The following is a 19,072-nucleotide window of genomic DNA, read 5'->3' as shown; positions in this document are numbered from 1 at the left end:
CTCCTAGCCAAAAGCCAATTGCAATGGGGAGACTTTATGATAACTTGTGGGCCTTATCCGCACAAGTGATGCCGCATGCAAAATAGCATGACCTCATACTAAAATGGGAAGTTTTGTTCTCATAAGCATTGGTCTAACAATTAATTGGAGGCGTTTGATTAATGATTCCGCTAGACCATTTTGTGTATGAACATGAGCGACCGGATGCTCAATTGTTATCCCAGTTGATATACAATAATCATTAAATGCTTGGGATGTAAATTCACCGGCATTATCAAGACGAATTGTCTTAATTGCATAATATGGAAATTGTGCTCTTAGCTTTATTATTTGAGCCAACAATCTCGCAAATGTCATATTGCGAGTTGATAGTAAGCACACATGTGACCATCTTGTAGATGCATCTACCAAAACCATATAATATTTGAATGGTCCACATGGAGGGTGAATAGGCCCACATATATCACCTTGTATACGTTCCAGAAATATAGGGGATTTCATCTTAACTTTAATCGTTGATGGTCTAATAATTAATTTGCCTTGAGAACATGCAGCACAAGAGAATTCCTTAAATTGAAGAGTCTTTTGGTTCTTCATTGAATGTCCATGTGAAATCTCAATTATTTTATGCATCATAATAGAGCCAGGATGACCCAACCTATCATGCCAAATAATAAAATTATCTTGATTAGTAAACTTCTCATTTACTATGGCATGTGTTTCAATCCTGCTAATACTTGTGTAATATAAGCCAGAGGAAAGAGCAGGTAACATTTCAAGCACATATTTCATACCCGAATTTATTGTAGTAATACAAAGATATTCAATCTTTTCATTATTTGTAGTCTCAATGTGATATCCATTTTGGCGAATATCTTTGAAGTTTAATAAGTTTCTTTGAGATTTACTACAATATAATGCTTCATCAAAAGCCAAATTTGTTCCTCCTGGTAGTAATAAATTGGCTTTTCTAGAACCTTCAATTAATCTTGTACTACCGGATATTGTATTAACATTGGCTTCTTTCATTACCAAATAAGAGAAATATCTCTTATCTCTTAAAATAGTGTGTGTTGTAGCACTATCCAGAAGACATATATCATCTTTATTAATCTTGAGTCCAACTGAAGACTGGGAAATTTTCATATTCTTCAAAAAAAAATTAAAAAGTACATTATAAGAAATATGAAAGACAAACAAAAAAAATATTAAAAATTACATTAGGAAGGTAGAGACTAGCAACACATGATGCATTAGGAAACACACTCGAGAAAAATAAACTAATTGCAAACATAAAAAATGATAACTTTTATTATAGTCTTCATTCCCCAGTAAGATGATTAGTTCTTCAGTCAATATCATCAAAGAAGTTTCCAGCTTCTAAATGAGTAATATTTGTTAGGCCTCCAAAATTATCATCTTTATATGCAAGATGTGCCTCAGAATCATATTTGTTTGAGGGGCCTGCTTCTTCATCATTATTTTGAAAGGTCAAATGTGCCTCCGTATTATTTTCTTTCTTTCTAATGGAGGCTTGATAAAGTTTGACAAAATGATCTGGCGTATGACAAATGTGTGCCCAATGACCTCTCATACCACACCTGTGACAATTATTAACTCTATCTTTTAAAGGATTATTTTGAGGACTCTTATTATTCTCTTGTTTATTTCCACCATGACAACGACAATTATTTCGCCCCCTTCTATGTCCACATCCACGCCTACGACTATGGCCACGACCACGACCACGATAATAATTTTGTCTTCTTTCAGACTTTTGAGTGGTTGTTACCATATTAACTTCAGAAAATGGTGCAGAACCAGTAGGACGTGCTTCATGATTTTTCATTAAAATGGTATTATGTTGCTCAGCCACCAGGAGGCATGAGATTAATTTAGAATCTTTCTTTAAACCTTTTTCATGGTATTGTTGTTGCAATACCATATTTGACGCATGAAAGGTAGAAAGAGTCTTTTCTAGTAAATCCTCATCATTTACAATTTCCCCACATAATTTAAGTTGGGAAGTTATCCTGAATATAGCAGAATTATATTCACTTACAGTTTTAAAATCTTGTAACCACAAGTGAATCCATTCATATCTAGCTCTTGGTAATATCGTTGCCTTAAGATGGTCATATCGTTCCTTCAAACTGCTCCATAGTTCAAATGGATCCTTTAGGGTTAAGTATTCAGTTTTTAATCCTTCATCAAGATGATGACGAAGAAAAATCATAGCCTTTACTTTATCCTGACTTGATGTTTCATTTCCTTGTACAAAGTATTTTCAAGAGCTTTTGCAGCAAGGTGAATTTCAGCATCAAGGACCCATGATAAGTAATTCTTTCCGGTAATGTCTAGTGCCACGAATTCAAGTTTTGACAAGTTTGACATATTGAAACTAATCACAAAATAAATGGGTTAGAAAGAATAAAAATAATTTTCAATGAAAATATACTTCTAAAAAAAATCAGACAACTAAATTAAGAAGTTGATCACTTCAAACATGTAGTATAAATAGAAATTTAAGTAACATACAATATATATATGTCAAATAAACAAGAATTATATAGTATATAAATAAACATAAACAGATATATTCAGTATGGTAAAAGAAAAGCAATTTATTATAAACGGGGACTTGAGGAATAATCCTATATGGTGATAAGGGTGTAAACGGGGACTTGACGAATAATCCTATATGGTGATAAGGAGGAATAATCCTATATGGTGATAAGGGTGTAAATGGGGACTTGAGGAATAATCCTATATGGTGATAAGGGTGAATATATTCAAATATCACTTTCCACAAATTGTAAAGCAATTTAAACTAGTATGTGCAATTATTATTTAGTCACCTTAGTTATCACTATTTTATTTTGTTAGTTTAACGCACTTAAGATCTATATCTTATATTTTCTTTAACAATAAGCAAGGTAAGAGAACTTCTGTAACATGATCTACTAAAATAAATGCTTAACAATATATGAATTTGTTAATAAATAGCATATTGGTACTACCATAAACCAAAAGAATATATAGTGATATACCTGAAGGAGAATCGAACACAACTAGGATGTGATTGTGAAAAATAGAGGTGGCAATCGTGCTGATAACGTGTTATAAAACTAAAAGCAATTTACTATAAACTTGAACAAGATAATAGAGATAGAAAGAAGGAAGAGAATTTATTTCTTTTTCAATTGTGTGTATTTTCCTATCTATTACAAGGCCTTTATATAGGCATGAAAAGTGAAGAAAATATGTCATTGAATATGTCATTAAGCATAGAAAATATGTTATTGAATATGTCATTAAGCATTTGTAAAAATCATGTGAGGAGGAGACATCCACCGTAAGATTTATCTTATAACACTTTTCACATATTGTATTATGTCGGCTTTTTAAAAATATGCGTATTTTGAAAAGTGTTTTTCTCATAACTGATTCTCAACACATGCTCCCGGCGTCTCTTCTTCTCCAGAAGGTCACCGCTGCATCCCTGAAGCACTCTAGCTCGGGTTTGATTGTTATAGATTGGGTTATATTGTAAAGGAATTGCAGAATTCAAGCCCTTCCTGCAATTTGTTTGTAATTCTAGTTACCCAACTTCAAAAACTAGAATTTTCAGCGCCTTTGTCCTCCACTAAAGGGAAACGAAGAAGCATTAATTTCTCTCTTTGTTGATGGTATCCTCATTAAGTTCGGTTTGAAAATTTGCTTGCTCGCTTCTATTTGAGTATATGCTGGATTTCTGGTGTTACAATCTGTGCGAGGAAAAAAAAAAAGGATTGCAGGGTGAAAAGATGCGCTCATCTTTGTTGCTGGCTGTATCACAGATGTTTCTATTTTTTGTCTTTTATTTGCTTTTAACTTTTAGTTAAGTTTTATGAGACTTAGCAAAATGTAATTTGCCAAAACAAGATCCAAGTAGATTCTAATTTGGCTAATTTCTGTGGACGGAGTGGAGTTTTCCTTTAGATGCTGATGGACCATCGTTAGGTTGGAATACTCACTCTTCAGTCTTGACTCTTGACCTTCTACTTCCTTCAGTTTGTTTACTGATCTGCAAAGCCATGGACTTGGAATCTAATATTGGCCATCTTATCAAATTTATTGAAAAAGAAGTTATAATCGAAAGGTCGCACCTTGATGATCATATTCATATAGTGACGCTTAAGATGGAATTAACATTTCTGTTTCAACTTGTTCGCTGTCCCGCTTCATGGATCAAGGTGGATAATGAGTTGGGAGATCTTTTGGATCGTGTCCGGAGTTTGATCACAAAGGCAAGACACGACCTTCATTTGACTAGTGATATTGGAAGATCTGAACTGGAACGTGTTGCTTTTGACCTACTTAAAGAGATTTGGCTTCTCAAGCCAGACATGGTTTTAGTTCTAAGTCTTCTGCCCAAGCTAGGATTTTCAACAGACATGATTGAAGTCCTGGCTCGATACATTAATTCCCTTGTCGACAATCTAGAGTTTTTGCTCAAGTTCAGGGCAGATTTTGTTGCTCCTGTGAAGGAAAAACTTCAACTTGTCAAAGGAAATCTAGTTTATCTGGGAGGTTTTGTTTCCTTCATACTAGAGAACTTTAATAATGGGCCCAACGACGTCAACAAATTCTGGGATTATGTCACAGGTGTAATAAAAGAAACAGCACGTTGTATCTCTTCACTTTGTTTGGCAAAGGATTCGGATGATTATATGGTTGGTGGCTTTTGTTTCATCCTTGTAGATCTACTACACAGCAGTAAACCTTATGTTGAAGCCCTGAAAGTTTTACCCTCAGTGCTAAACTTCAGTAGGGAATTGGATGCCTTTGCAACGGACTTTGTTAATTTCATCCTAGGGGCGCCGATAACAGAGGAGCTCAATTCCCGGTCTTATCTACTGGTCTACAAATATCGTGTTCAAAAACTCCAGAAGTCGCTCAGGTTACTGCTAGTATATATCTTATGCAATGAAGTTCAAAAGGAAAGCTTGATAATCTTTGATCTTGTATTCAATGAGTTTTGGTCCTTCATTAAATCATTGGACAACCGAGAAATGGATGAAGATTTGGACAAAACAATTGATCTGGCTATATCCCATTTGGTGCAAAAGATGGAGCCTATGGCATCAAAGATCTTAAAGGGTACTATCAAGAAACAAAAGCCAGCATTGCCCTTTTCCCAGATTGATAGTTTGGGATGTATAGATTTGGTATCGCAGAATTTGCTGAGATTGTTGGATCATAGGATTGATTCAATTGCTCCGGTAGCACATCAGATTAAATTTGTAGTGGCTGAGATTAAAAGATTCAAACCTTTTCTCGAAAACAATGTTGACCAACAAGGAGAAGGTAAGGAAGTGTTAGATGTTTGCAATCATATGACCAATTTATTTGTCAAATTTGAGTATGTTGTGGACATGTTAGTGTTTCAACCTTCTCGTCCACGGAACAATCAGTTAGACGATGTCATTGAAGAAATTAAGTTCAAATTTGAGTATGTTGAAAACTTCTTGGTTGATCTTTCTTCCACATGGAACATTGATGTAGGCTATGTAATTGCAGAAATTAAGCTTTTCAAGGACATTGTTGAATTTGCGCATATCTTCATGGAAAATAAGGATGCCCCAAGTGATTGTCAAACATCAAAACCTAGCACTCCAATCATTGATGAAGCAGTTGTAGGCTTGGAGGACCAGATAGAAATATTAATGGCACGGGTAATTGGTGGTGAGGCAGAGCTTAATGCCATTCCTGTCATTGGCATGCCAGGGATTGGTAAGACAACACTCGCCAAAAGAATTTACAATGACAGAAGAACTTCAGATCACTTTGATATTCAAGCGTGGTGTTATGTTTCTCCTAGACTTACGGCGAGTGAATTGGCCCAAGATATTTTAATTTCTATCGTTGATCTGAGCAATGACATTTACAAGTCAGAGGAGGGGAAGGAGCTAGATTATCTTGATATTTTACGCAGACAGTTACATAGAGGAAGATACCTCATCATTGTAGATGAAGTGTGGGATTCTCATATATTTGATGAGTTGCACAGGTGTTTTCCAGATAATCATAATGGAAGCAGAATTCTTGTTACCAGCGGCCGAAAATATGAGGATCCATTGTTTGATGATCCTCTTTTGGTTCGCTTGTTGACTCCGGAAGAGAGTTGGGAGCTATTACAAGTGAAGTATAATCACCTTCGCTTATGTACTCGAGAAGAATTTCGCAAACCCCCAATTCCAAATGAGAACTGTCCTGCTGAAGTTGGAAAGGAAATTGCCGCAAATTGTCGAGGGCTACCTCTGGCCATTGTTTTGGTAGCTGGGTTTCTTGTCAATTTAGAGGACGACAGCGATTGGCTAACCATTACTGAAGAGGCATTTAGTTCAGAAACTAATCGTGATGTAGGAGACTGCAATGAAATAATAGAATTGAGCTACAAAAATATGCCTGGTTATCTAAGACAATGTTTTCTATATTTTGCGGCATTACCAATGAGTACAGAAATTTCAGTTTCAAAACTAACATGGTTATGGGTTAGTGAAGGATTTGTACGAAGAGATGAGGTGAAGAAACCAGAGGAGGTAGCAGAAGATTACCTGAATGATCTTATCGGGAGGAGCCTTGTAATGGAGGCCAGAAGAAGTTCAAAGGGCGGGCTGAAATCATGCCGTATTCATGATTATCTTTATCATTTCTGTCGAGACAAATCTAAAGCCGAAAAGTTCTTGCCAGTGGCATCGCGGTTTGAAGATTTCGTTCTGGATACACCATTTATTCCCCTTACCCGCACAATGATATATTCTTCTGAACCCGGTTGGCATCGCTCCTGGCCAAGTCCTCTTCCCGAAGAAGGTCCATTTCGGGGTGTCAAAGAGCTTGTTAGAGTGTTGGATTTGGGGTGCATCAATATTGGCAATATCTTTCCTCCACAAATAAAAAGGCTTGTGCATTTGAGATTTTTGTCACTTCAAGGTGACATGACGGTCATGCCCTCTTGGATTTCCAAGCTTTGGAACTTAGAAACTTTCCTAGTGAAAGGAACAAAAGGTGAGGTAGCATTACCATATACATTTTTCAGTATGGCAAGGCTGAGGCATGCACATATAGATAACTGTACCTTCCCAGATTCCAACTTATCCCAATTGGATTGTTTGCAGACCTTATCCACCCCATCTCTTTCTTATAACAAAGGGAACATAATGAGAAGTTTTCCTTTCCTTCAAAAACTAAAATGCATGTTTTTGGAATCTTGGGGTCATTCTGAGAACTTGGGAGAATCTTGCAATCGATTTCCAGTTTTGGATTTCTTGAATCAGCTTGAATCGCTCAATGTGATTTATCAAGGCCGGGTGCTTCTGCCTTGTGAAATTAACTTCCCCTCAAACCTTAAGAAATTGACCTTATCAAAGTTTAGGCTGCCATGGGTTGAAATTTCTGCGATCGCAGCATTACCAAACCTTGAAATTTTGAAACTGCTTTCAAAAGCTTTTGAGGGAGAAGAGTGGAATGTGAGTGATGAGGAATTTCCAAAACTCAAATACTTGAAATTGGGAAATTTGAACATTACACTTTGGAATATATCAGATGATGCCTTCCCATCTCTTGAGCATATAGTGTTGCAAAATTGCAAGCAGCTCATTGAGGTTCCTTCTTGTTTTGGTGATAGTTGTTCCCTGCAAAAGATTGAGGTGATCTTGTGTAGAGACACTGTTTCTCAATCAGTCAGAAAAATTGAGGAAATTCAGTGCGAAGAGATGGCAAACAGCAATTTCAAGGTCATCATTCAGAACCCAAACATGGACTGAAGAAAACGAATCTCGTCTTCGGTCTCCACGCTCACTTGTAAGTACACATTCTATGCTTATTTTGATGTTCTCTCCCCCTCTCTATATATATGTGCAAGAATACATGACCTTTTAGTACTTTTAAATTCGTAGAATCCAGTTTCCTCGTGGCGTTGAAATCTAAACGATTTTAACTTGAATTTGACATACTTTGAGAGAATATAAATACATAACCATTGGTTTGTATGATAGATGAGGGAGATGTAACTTTTTACATAGATCCAAAATCTTTGATAACCTCACTAATTCTATTAATGTTGTAAACAAGGATAAATAGCACAATTCTGATGTTTTTAGTCTTGTTTCTTTTGGTTTCTCTCTGTAATGGGGTACTGTGATAGCTGATTTATTTGTATGACTTGTAAAGGTTCTATACGAAATTGGTTTTTGCACAATAGGATTTTTTTTCTTCTGTTGATCCTTCTAGATCTGAGATTACAGGTTCTTGATTGGCTATTCTTGGAAGTTGCATAAACATTCAAATCCTATAAATCTTAGTTATTTTGACCTGATTTCAGTCTTTGGACGGGCTATTCTTGGAAGTTGCATATTATGGCGTTCAGTGGCGGATCTACATGTATCTTTCACAAGATTTAGTAAATTTGTATAAGTAATTATAAAAATATTTAGATAAATATTGAGAGAGCACTCATAACTAAATTCTTTTTTCCTCTTCTTTCAGAATTTTTATCAGTGAGCACCCACGACTTTAAAATCTTGGATCCGCCACTGATGACGTTTTCTGAAACCCTTATCCCGTTATGATTTAGTTGTCACTTGTTTAAGTCAGTGAACTCATTCCTTACTTTTATGTCTACAGATGCAAGTGTTGATTCCTATCCGCATACTTGAGCTAGAGCCAGGGTACTTTAGTTATGAGCAGCAAGTTTCCTTCTATGAGTAATGCTGGTTCCACTTCTTCTTTCTCTATTGTTATGTTTCAATTTGACAGTTATTGAAAACTCTTTGTTGTATTTATCTAAGAACCTTGTGTGTGGTTGTAATTTTGTAATGCATTGAACTGTCTTACTCTTCGGGAATAAAAATTGTGTTATATTTTTATATAACATAGGTATATATATTTTGCTCCGATGGTAAGCACCCTCCACTTCCAATCAAGAGGTTGTGAGTTCGAATCACCCCAAGAGCAAGGTGGGAGTTCTTGGAGGGAATGATGCCGAGGGTCTATTGGAAACCACCTCTCTATCCCAGGGTAGGGATAAGGTCTGCACACACACTACCCTCCCCAGACCCCACTAGTCGAATTATACTGGGCTATTATTGTTATATATATTTTGCTAGTCTACCATCTTGCTTATTCCGTCTAAAATGAATGACTGTGACTCTTGGGATTTTTAAGTGCTATAGTTTGGATGATATGAGACAGATACAAAAATGATGCTTAGTTTCAGGGAAAATTTTGCCGAGATTTTCGAAGACTCAGATGCTTGCTATGATGTGAAATTTGGTTGTATTACAGTTTTATATATAGAAAATTCGTCAGAGAAAATTGAGGACTTGAGAATAACAAAAATCATGATCTCGAAACACACCTTGAATGCAAGAGGATTGACCAGCACGCTTATCTGGAACTTCGAAGATAACTTCGTTAGAAAGGAAGGTTAAATCTTGGGGCATCATGCACTCCTTGATGTCACTTTCTACGCATATATCTATCTATATATATATATATATATATATATATATATATATATATATATATACACACACACTAAAGGAGGTAAAGCCCGTGCTGTGCACGAGCCCAATTTTGAAAATCTAAAATTATTTTGAGGTTTTCGAACATTTTTAAATAAACTTTTAAAGTATTTCAGGGAAAATTTATAAAATATTTAAATATTTAATTGATTACAATATGTATATTGGCTGAAGAATAAATAAATATAATATATATTGCATGGATTAGTAATAAAAATTGTTCCAAGTGCATACAAGCACTGAACTTCACGAACAAAAGTATAGATGGCATTCATAATTAAAGAAACTCAATAATCATTATTAAGTTGTATTCACCAATAACTTCAAGTAGCATCTGAACTTTAAAATGCCTAATATCCAAGTTAATATACATAAAGTAAGATATGTAAGGTTCCAAAATAGGTTGTGCATTGACTAATTTTTCATGTATCAATTATTATTAGCTCGCTAATAAATTAACAACATACTATCCCAATTTATTTCATCCTTATGAATAACCAAGGAGGTTGAATTTTTCTTCGTTGACATTTGATTAGTTAATAATATTAAATAAAATGATATTTCTTTTTTTTTTTACAGAAGGAAAAATAATCATAAAATGGAAATGATAAAGATACTAACCTTTGGACAATACCATGAGTTCTAATTGGAACCCATGATATTAACCTTAATTTCTCTTGCCAAAAGGAATGCAAAATTCACAGAACATATAAAAACATAATTAATAATATTTAAACTAAATTGGAGCTAGTGTTTTTTCTAAATGGGAATGGCTTGAGTAATGATTAATAAAAGTAACTTAGCGTTTTGATTTGAGATGGTGCAATATCATTTAAGAATTAGCCTTATGTAAATAATTTGTGGCTTGGTTATAATAGTTAATATTCTCTTTGTTCTTATTTTAAAATCAAATAAGAAATTAAGAGAAAAATTGTTTACACACTTCTAAAAATATTAAAACAAAAAATTGATTACAAACTTTTAAACATTATTTATTTAGAAAAATATAGAGCTTTTGCTTTACATTTAGGAATGTAAATTGTTGGATTATTTAATTTTTGTAAAAATCTTAGTAGCTTTAGTTTTCTCTACCATTTTTATTTGATATTTTATTTTTTTATATTTTGAACTATCTTATAATACATCTTGCGATGTAATTAAATACAAAGCTCCTCTCATCCCCAAATAAAATTTGATTGATAAAAAATATATACTAACAAATAAATGATATTATCAAAGCACATAAATATTCAAAAGTTACATAAAATATAACTTGTAAGAGCTGAAAAACAGAGTATTGTACCACGTACATACAATGATATCATCACTTCAGTAGCAGTGGAGTCTAATAAGTAAAGCAATAAGAATTTAGTGTGCCTACAATAATCAATGTAGAAGTTTAAAACAAAGAAGCAAAAGTTGTTCCACGTGGCAACCTGTGATTTGGGCCTTGAAAATGCCTTAAAATTTCGCTTATTTATATCAATACTAGTTAATAAGCCCGCTTTTCGCGCAAAAAATCATATTTTGTTTGGAATAAGTTTAGTTGATATGAATAAAATATAACATGTATAATACCCAAACTAAAAACTAAAATATAATGTGAGGCATACACACAAAAAATTTAAAAACCAAAGTCATAGGAACAAATAAATATGAAAAATTAATTCAAATATAAGCATAATTTATTTTTTGTAGATTTATAATATAGGTGGTGACAGAATGTGGCGTTCTTCTTTTAACTCTTGTTCTTGGATGTTAAGTCGGTGATAACTCCTCTTGGCTTCGATTCCAATATAATTGTTGTGCATAACAAAAAAATTTATTGTATAAAATATTCATTGTCACACCTCCTTTTTGCGCGCCCGCCCCGAAGGGTTAAATGCGCGAGGGAGTTTTTCCAATTTAAGTGACAATATTCGATATGAGATTATTTATTTAATTCAGAGTCGCCACTTGGGAAAGGTTTGGCTTTTGGTGTCCCAAGTCACCGGTTTATCTTGAATCCCAAATCGAGGAAAATATTCGACTTTCCAAATGAAGTCTGCGAACCAGAAATTCTAAGTAAGGAATTCTGTTGACCCGAGGGAAGGTGTTAGGCACCCTCGAATCCCGTGGTTCTAGCACGGTCGCTTAAATTGTTATAATGGCTAGATATCTGATTTATTACATGTTATTACTTATGTGCTTTCATTAAGTTTAAAACCGCTTTTATTATTATTTATTTTTTTATGGAATTGCAACATTGTAAAAATGCATTTCGAACCATGTCACAATCAATGCGCCCATGGTTGTTAATACATTCCGACTCCGTTGAGATTTGGATTTGGGTCACATAAATGCGCACCCGAATTTAAGAAGGTAAGATTATTAAAATGCACGCCTGAAGCAATTATCGTATTATTATTTCTGGGTAAGGCCGTGGAATTTTGCTAAACGGCTCATCCCGAAGTCTAAGTAATTTTAATTAAACATTTATCGAGGGCCCCGCAATTTGTGCATTTTATTTGGCGAGGCTCATCTCATTTATTTTTATCAGGATAATCCTAAAACGCCTACATTTTCTATTAAAATTGTCTCTGCAAAAATGAAAGAGAAAATGTCTTAATTTATTTACATGCTTGAGTTGTTATAGTTGAGTTTCGAATATGATTCGTAAATTCTGAAAAAATGATACAAGCAAGGCAGTCCGTTGCCAATACGGGCACAGGCCCAACGTATATGGCATTAAACTAAACCTGGGCTTCACGTATTACTACCTAATTATATTATACTAGGCATGTTCTCAGTTTGTCAAATTAAAAAAAAAACTTGGCAATCTAATTTTAATCCTAAAACAATTACATGCTGGAATTAACCAATATTATTTAACTAAACAATTTTCTTACAAATTCCGAAATGGTCTATTCGTTTGATTTTTAACTTAGACGGAGTTACTACACCATTTATTTATTTTTAAGCAATATATAGATAGTTCATCCGTTAAGCTATCGTTGGATGTTCCACTATATATACATTAAATAGCTACATGATTCCGATTTTTGTAAGCTAAATAATTTATATATACAAATAAAATTCAGAATATAATTTTAAAAAAATTTAAAACTTCAATTCTTCATTTTCGTATTCATGCTTCCTGTTTCAGTTTACAATAATCAGCGTGTCAGTTGTGTACCTGATATTGGAAGCAAAAGAAAAGTGAGATCAGCAGAAACTCAGTAGCATACAACAAACAGCAACCCCAACAACCAGTAACAACCAGCAACGAGAAACTTAGTGACAGATTTTAAAATCAAGACAAAAATCCAGAAACACCAACAACAAACAACGGACAGAAGCAAAGGGAATCCTTTTCAGATTTTTGAAAGACTAGTTATTGTTTAACCCTTAATTTCTGAAATCCGTATATCAAAATATTTGGATTGTATATCAGGTGTATACTATTCTTCTTTTGAATTTCCAGAATGTTTTTTTTCTTTTTATTTTTCTGAAGTCTTAGTATTTCGGAATTTTCTCTCTCTTAAAATTTTCTCTCCCTATTCTTTTTTCTCTCTATCTCTGTCTGTCCCTAAATCTGATTTCAAGACTTCTACTTATATCTCATAACACATAAATCTTTTAATCAATTAAAATCAACCCATTTTCTCTACCAAACCCATTATCTTCCCACTCATCCCCATTACATTAAATAAACATATCACACCACCCCATTATATTTTGTCCCCCATGCCTAACATAAAATAATGCAAGATTCTCCCCACTAAATTTTGTTTTGTCCCCCCTTTATATTAAATAACCATATCACAACCCACCCCATTTTATTTTGTCCCCCATGCTTCATATAAACAATTACAAAATGTACAATTCCTAAATTACCCCTCCGACCTTACTGAAATTACCAAACTACCCCTGAACGTACTACAAATTACCAAACTACCCATCAGTTATAACACATCATTTAATCAAACTTAACCAAAATATAGACAATATGATTAATTTCTAGCAATGTTCAAACAACAAATTTCATGAACATGATTTCTTCAATATTTCAACAACAAAGCACATGAACATGATTTCAACAACAAAGAACAACTAAAATTTGATTGAACAATATTTTAGCAACAAACAATCCTATTTTCGGATTCAACAACAACAACAAACAAAGTATGAAAATTTCTAAATTCAATCATATTGAACTTAAAATCAACTCTAACAAAACCAACAATTCCTATATTAAACTTAAACAACAAGATTATTAGACAAATTCAAGAAATAATCATAAATGATAAACAAGAAATCAAACTATACAAATTTCGGATTCAAGATCATTCAAACAAAGTATGAACATGAATGAATCTATTTTAAACAACAAACATGACGGATTAAAACGATTAAATCAATATATTTCCTTTAACACAACTAAATTCTTTTTGGACAAATAACAAGATCGACGAATAAACAATTATGAACTTAAGCTTGAACTTAACAATATTAACAATTTCTAACAATACATAAACTCATGAAACAAATTGAAGAAATAGTTAATTAAATTTCAATTTGAATCTAACAAACATCAAACTAACAAATATTCACTTAAACAATAATACAAACATGAAATGAATATGAAAACAACTAATTAAACTTCTATTTTGAAATCTGAAAAATTAATTTTAACAAAGCACATGAACATGAACAAAACCAAAAATCAAATATCTAACCATAGACATGAACAAAATAAACATTCGCCGATTTTAGATTCGAAAAATATCAAAACAAAATACGGACAAAAATAAAAATTCAAAAACTACTAACCGGATTGAAACGACGAATGACTAACCAACGACGAACTCGAACTTAAAGAGTGGCTGAAACAATGCCGAAGCAGTAGCAATGACATCCGTTCGGAGCAGCCATGGCTGCTCGTCGCAGCTGGACACGGTGAGAAGCAGAAGCAGGCCGGAACGCAGCAGCAGTGGCAGAAACGGGCAGCAGCTGCGGAAGAAAGTTGAAGCAGTAGTGGCTTCAACCATGGCAGCGGCACGACGGAGGAAGCAGGAGCTGCCGGCAGCAGCAGCTCGGCGGAAGCTGCATCGCGACGGAGATCTTATGGCTGGGCACAGCTGCTGCTACAGTGATGACGGAGAAGCAGCTGTTCGTCGAGCTCCGACTTGAGCAGCCATGGACGTTGCAAGCAGAAGCAGGAATGAGCTTCATGGATGACGCAGCTGGAGCGAGGTGGAGGAGTCGATGGATGCTAGACGAAGAAGAAGAAATAACGAAGGTGTTCGGCGAAGGGGTCATCGCTTGGTTTGAAGGATACGGAGGCAACGGGGTCGTAGCAGCTATGAACGGCTGCTGCGTGCACTGTGTGTGTGCAGTGAGGGTGAGGAGGATGTAGGGGAAGCCATTGATGTGTGCTTGAGAAAATCTTGAGGAAGAAGAAGAAGATAGGAGGGGGGGTGGATGGTTTAGCAATTTTTTAGGGTTTTCTTCATTTTGTTTTGTTTTGTTTTGTAAAATGTAAGACAAAAGGGGTTTGGGTCTTTTGGGTTATGGACTGGGTCGACCCAGTTCAAAATGGACTGGGTCGTAGGGAAGATTGGGCCATTTTTTGGGCCTATGGCTTGAAATTGAAGAAGAGGCCTAATTCCGACTTTCTTTATATTTTCGCCCTCTTTTCTTCTTTTATTTTTTCTAAAACTAAATTATAAAAATACTTAAATTATTATTAAGAACTAAATTGAGTTATAAAAGCGCAAATTAACTCCCAATAACAATTAACGCACAATTAAGTAATAATTAAGCATAAAATTGTGTATTTGGACATTAAATGCTAAAAATGCAAACGATGCCTATTTTTGTAATTTTTAATTTTTGTAAAACAAATTTAATTACTAACAATTGTATAATTAAATCCTACATGCAAAATGCGACATATTTTTGTATTTTTTATTAATTTAGAAAATAAACACGCACAAACAAATACAAATAATTATTCAAAATATCACAAAATTGCACACCAAAGAAAAATCATTTTATTTTTGATTTTTTTTGGAGTAATTCTCATATAGGGCAAAAATCACGTGCTTACAGCTGCCCCTCTTTGCCCGGAGATACGAAGGGTTTTCGTGCAAAGATAAATCGAGCGATTTTTGCCCATCCGAGTACTCCGTTGAAGCATTTTTTTGAAAAAGATTTGACCGAACCTTTGCTTCAAAGGTTTCCTACATATCCTGGGCTAAACAGGAATCAGGTCAATGTAGTTCGGGAAATTTTGGTAGCTGGGACTACTATGGGATTGCAATGCTTGTTGTTACTGCTGTTGTTGTTGCCACTACTGCTTTACTGACCTCCTTATTACAACCAAAGGAAATTGAAACTGAACTAACTACTTATGTCTGTCAACCGCTAGTTACAAGATTCCTATCTATAATTCTTTTGCAACTTGATCTTGGGTCTCAGCTAATTCTGCTTGTAAACTTCGATCCGAATCTTGATGCTCGCAAGTTGTAGGCGTTTGTTTATTTCTGCAGTATTGAATGAAACGGGATTGGCGGAGCTCGGGAATTTGATCCAATTTTTGAGCGACCTGCCCTTTGTTTGTTCCAATATGTGGGAACATCTTCTTCTTTTTTTCTTTTGTTCTTTTGTTCTTTTCTTTATTCTGGATTGAGACTCACCCCGTAGGTCGTCTCGATCCATGCACCTCAAGGGTCAGACCTGCTGAGACAACAAAACAAACGAAAGAAATTTCTGCCCCAGTTTCACTAGGAAAATTTCGTGAGTTAATTGTCATGAAAATTTACAGCACTGATGAGGGGATTGGAAAAAACCCTAATCTACAAAGCGCAACTCAGGGATTGGAGCCCTAATGTCGGCTAACAGAAAAAATGCTTAGTTGAGGGTTGGAGCCCTAATGCTGGCTAAATGGAAACTTGCTCAACTTAGGGATCGGAGCCCTAAATTGGGAGGATTGCCAGGTTATGCTGGACACTGTTCGGGTTATGTCAAAAAAATTCGTCGGGTTTTGCCGGAAAAAAGGATAGAGTTCTCGGGTTATGCCGGTAGGTCATCGGGTTATGTCGGAAAGATTCATCGGGTTATGCCAGAAAGATTCATCGGGTTATGCCGGAAAAAGGTCCACGGGTTATGCCGGGGAAGTCATCGGGTTATGCCGGGAAGATTCATTGGGTTATGCCGGGAAAAGGTAAGAGTCCTCGGGTTATGCCATGGAAGTCATCAAATCATGCCGGGAAGATTCATCGGGTCATGCCGGGAAGATTCATCGGGTCATGCCGGAAAGATTCATCGGATCATGCTGGGAAGATTCATCGGGTTATGCCGGGAAGATTCATCGGGTTATGCCGGGAAGATTTATCGGGTTATGCCGAAAAAGTCTACGGGTTATGCCGGGAAGATTCATCGGGTTATGTCGTGAAAAAGGTAAGAGTCCTCGGGTTATGTCGGGGAAGTCATCGAATCATGCCGGGAAGATTCATCGGGTCATGCCAGGAAGATTCATCGGGTTATGCCGGGAGATTCATCGGGTTATGCCGGAAAAGGTCCACGGGTTATGCCGAGAAGATTTATCGGGTTATGCCGGGAGATTCATCGAGTTATGCCGGAAAGATTCATCGGATCATGCCGGGAAGATTCATCGGGTTATACCGGGAAAAGGTAAGAGTCCTCGGGTTATGCCGGGGAAATTCATCGGATCATGCCGGGAAGATTCATCGGGTCATGCCGGGAAGATTCATCGGGTCATGCCGGAAAGATTCATCGGATCATGCCGGGAAGATTTATCGGGTTATGCCGGGAAGATTTATCGGGTTATGCCGGGAGATTCATCGGGTTATGCCGGAAATATTCATCGGGTTATGTCGGGAAAAGGTAAGAGTCCTCGGGTTATGCCGGGGATTTGGATAGAAAAAGCTCCTTGGGTGATGCCAGGGAGATCCGTGGTTTATACCGGGATAGTTGAGGAATGAAGTTCTATGTTACCCTGATTTGTTTTTCTTCTGGGGATTTTCATTTTTCTTTCTTGTCTTCTTTCTTTTCTTTGGTTTTCCTTTATATATATATATATATATATATATTTATTTATTTTTTTATTTTTATTTTTATTATTTTATTTTATTTTTTTTTTTTTAAAAAATGCATGAAAGAATTCCGGGGAAACTTACTTTTGGTCGTTTTCCTGCTGCAAAGCTGTTTCGACGCTCGCGCGCTTCATTTCTTTTGGGCTAACCTGCTTCTTGCATGGTTGCTTTGGATTGTACCTGTCTCAATTTTCCTAAGCAAAGAAAAATTGTCAGTTTAAAAATGGTGGTTGATTCGGTAGCCTTGATCGTTCCAATTGCTTGGTCTTGGACTAATTCCTGTTGAGAAACTTTGCCATCGATTGGATTCACAGGCGACCCGTTTTAAATTGATCAGACTCGCATTTCCGGATTTGTGATGATTTGTTCGTGTAAGGTTTTGGTTCTTTCATCCCATTCTGCTTGGGGATTCTTTACGAGGCCAACTCAGTGGGGATTTTTTATTGGGGAGACTCTGTGGGGATTTGTACAAGGCAGACTTGTTGGGGATTTGCTGGGCAGACTCTTTGGGGGATTTTTACAAGGGAGACTGGGATTTTTACAAAGGGAGACCCTGTGGGGATTTGTTGGTTTTGTGTCAGGGATTTTGATCCTGAAACCTAAACTGCAGTTGCTAACCGCGTGGTACTTAACCTTTCCAACTTTATTTTACCTTTGTAGGCTTTTTTTTTCTTTCGAAGTCTTTACTTTGGAAGCAAATCAACTACCATGGTCAGTCGGGATGGGACTGACGCACCACTGAGGCCGCGTAGTTTCTTTGACTCTTGCCAGGCGGGGGCCTGTGAAACCGATCCTGCTACCTTTTCTTTGTAATTGTTACGGAATCAGAGTTAGATCGAAAGGGATTCAAAGAAAACTATGCAAAAGGAAAACATATGAGTTTAAAGAGAAGCGTCCCTTTTGGGGAAAAAGGACTTATCTGGAGTGCATGCTGGCTTCAAACTGACATGACATGCCTTTTGGACTGGATGTCCGATCCGTATCAAACTCCAGCTTCTCATGAACCTATTGATCTGGGTTTCTAAACCGGAGAACCTTTCCAGGACTTTCAGTGATGAAGTATCCTTTTTCCGGTCGACCACGCCCTTTGCGGGTTTTCGCTAATCGACCTCTCTCATTTTTGATTTCTCTACTCTCATCGCCTCATGGTGCCCGAAGGTTTTCACCTAATAAGACTTTCTCACTTTATTCTTCTCGATTTGATTTCTATCAGATTCCAACAATGATGTTTTTCACTTTCCTGTCTTTGCCAATTGATCAGAAGGACTTGGACAAGGTTTGGGGTGAAAAGAATCGGGATTGAACTACAACTTTGGAACCTTTTGGGCGGGATCATTGCCGAATCATTATAACATCTGCCCCAGTTTCACTTTTGGGGGACTTCTTGGATTTTTATTTTGGTGTGAC

The 19,072-nt window shown here is 35.9% G+C and overlaps 1 protein-coding gene and 1 long non-coding RNA gene across 2 annotated transcripts; one reads left to right on the top strand and one right to left on the bottom strand.

Annotated features, from left to right (window-relative positions):
• Positions 1 to 3,267: 3,267 nt before the first annotated feature.
• LOC107812509 (putative late blight resistance protein homolog R1A-3) lies at positions 3,268 to 8,909 on the top strand. Its single transcript, XM_016637633.2, has 2 exons — positions 3,268 to 7,845; positions 8,668 to 8,909. The coding sequence occupies exon 1, from the start codon at positions 4,077 to 4,079 to the stop codon at positions 7,806 to 7,808; it is 3,732 nt and encodes a 1,243-aa protein (XP_016493119.2). The 5' UTR covers positions 3,268 to 4,076; the 3' UTR covers positions 7,809 to 7,845; positions 8,668 to 8,909.
• On the bottom strand, positions 7,349 to 13,315 carry LOC142166444 (uncharacterized). Its single transcript, XR_012696871.1, has 3 exons — positions 9,401 to 13,315; positions 7,571 to 7,676; positions 7,349 to 7,488 (listed from the first exon to the last, which is right to left on the bottom strand). It is a non-coding gene; the product is annotated as an uncharacterized LOC142166444 (long non-coding RNA).
• Between the last annotated feature and the right edge of the window lie 5,757 nt (positions 13,316 to 19,072).

This window comes from Nicotiana tabacum, chromosome 11 (genome assembly GCF_000715075.1).
Source record: "Nicotiana tabacum cultivar K326 chromosome 11, ASM71507v2, whole genome shotgun sequence".
In the NCBI taxonomy this organism is placed as follows: domain Eukaryota; kingdom Viridiplantae; phylum Streptophyta; class Magnoliopsida; order Solanales; family Solanaceae; genus Nicotiana; species Nicotiana tabacum.
The sequence above is the reverse complement of the archived record's forward strand: the minus strand, read 5'-3'. Positions and strand labels throughout refer to the sequence as shown.

Coding starts and splice junctions, on each gene's coding strand:
- LOC107812509 (XM_016637633.2), top strand. CDS start 4,077: ATGGACTTGGAATCTAATATTGGCCATCTTATCAAATTTATTGAAAAA.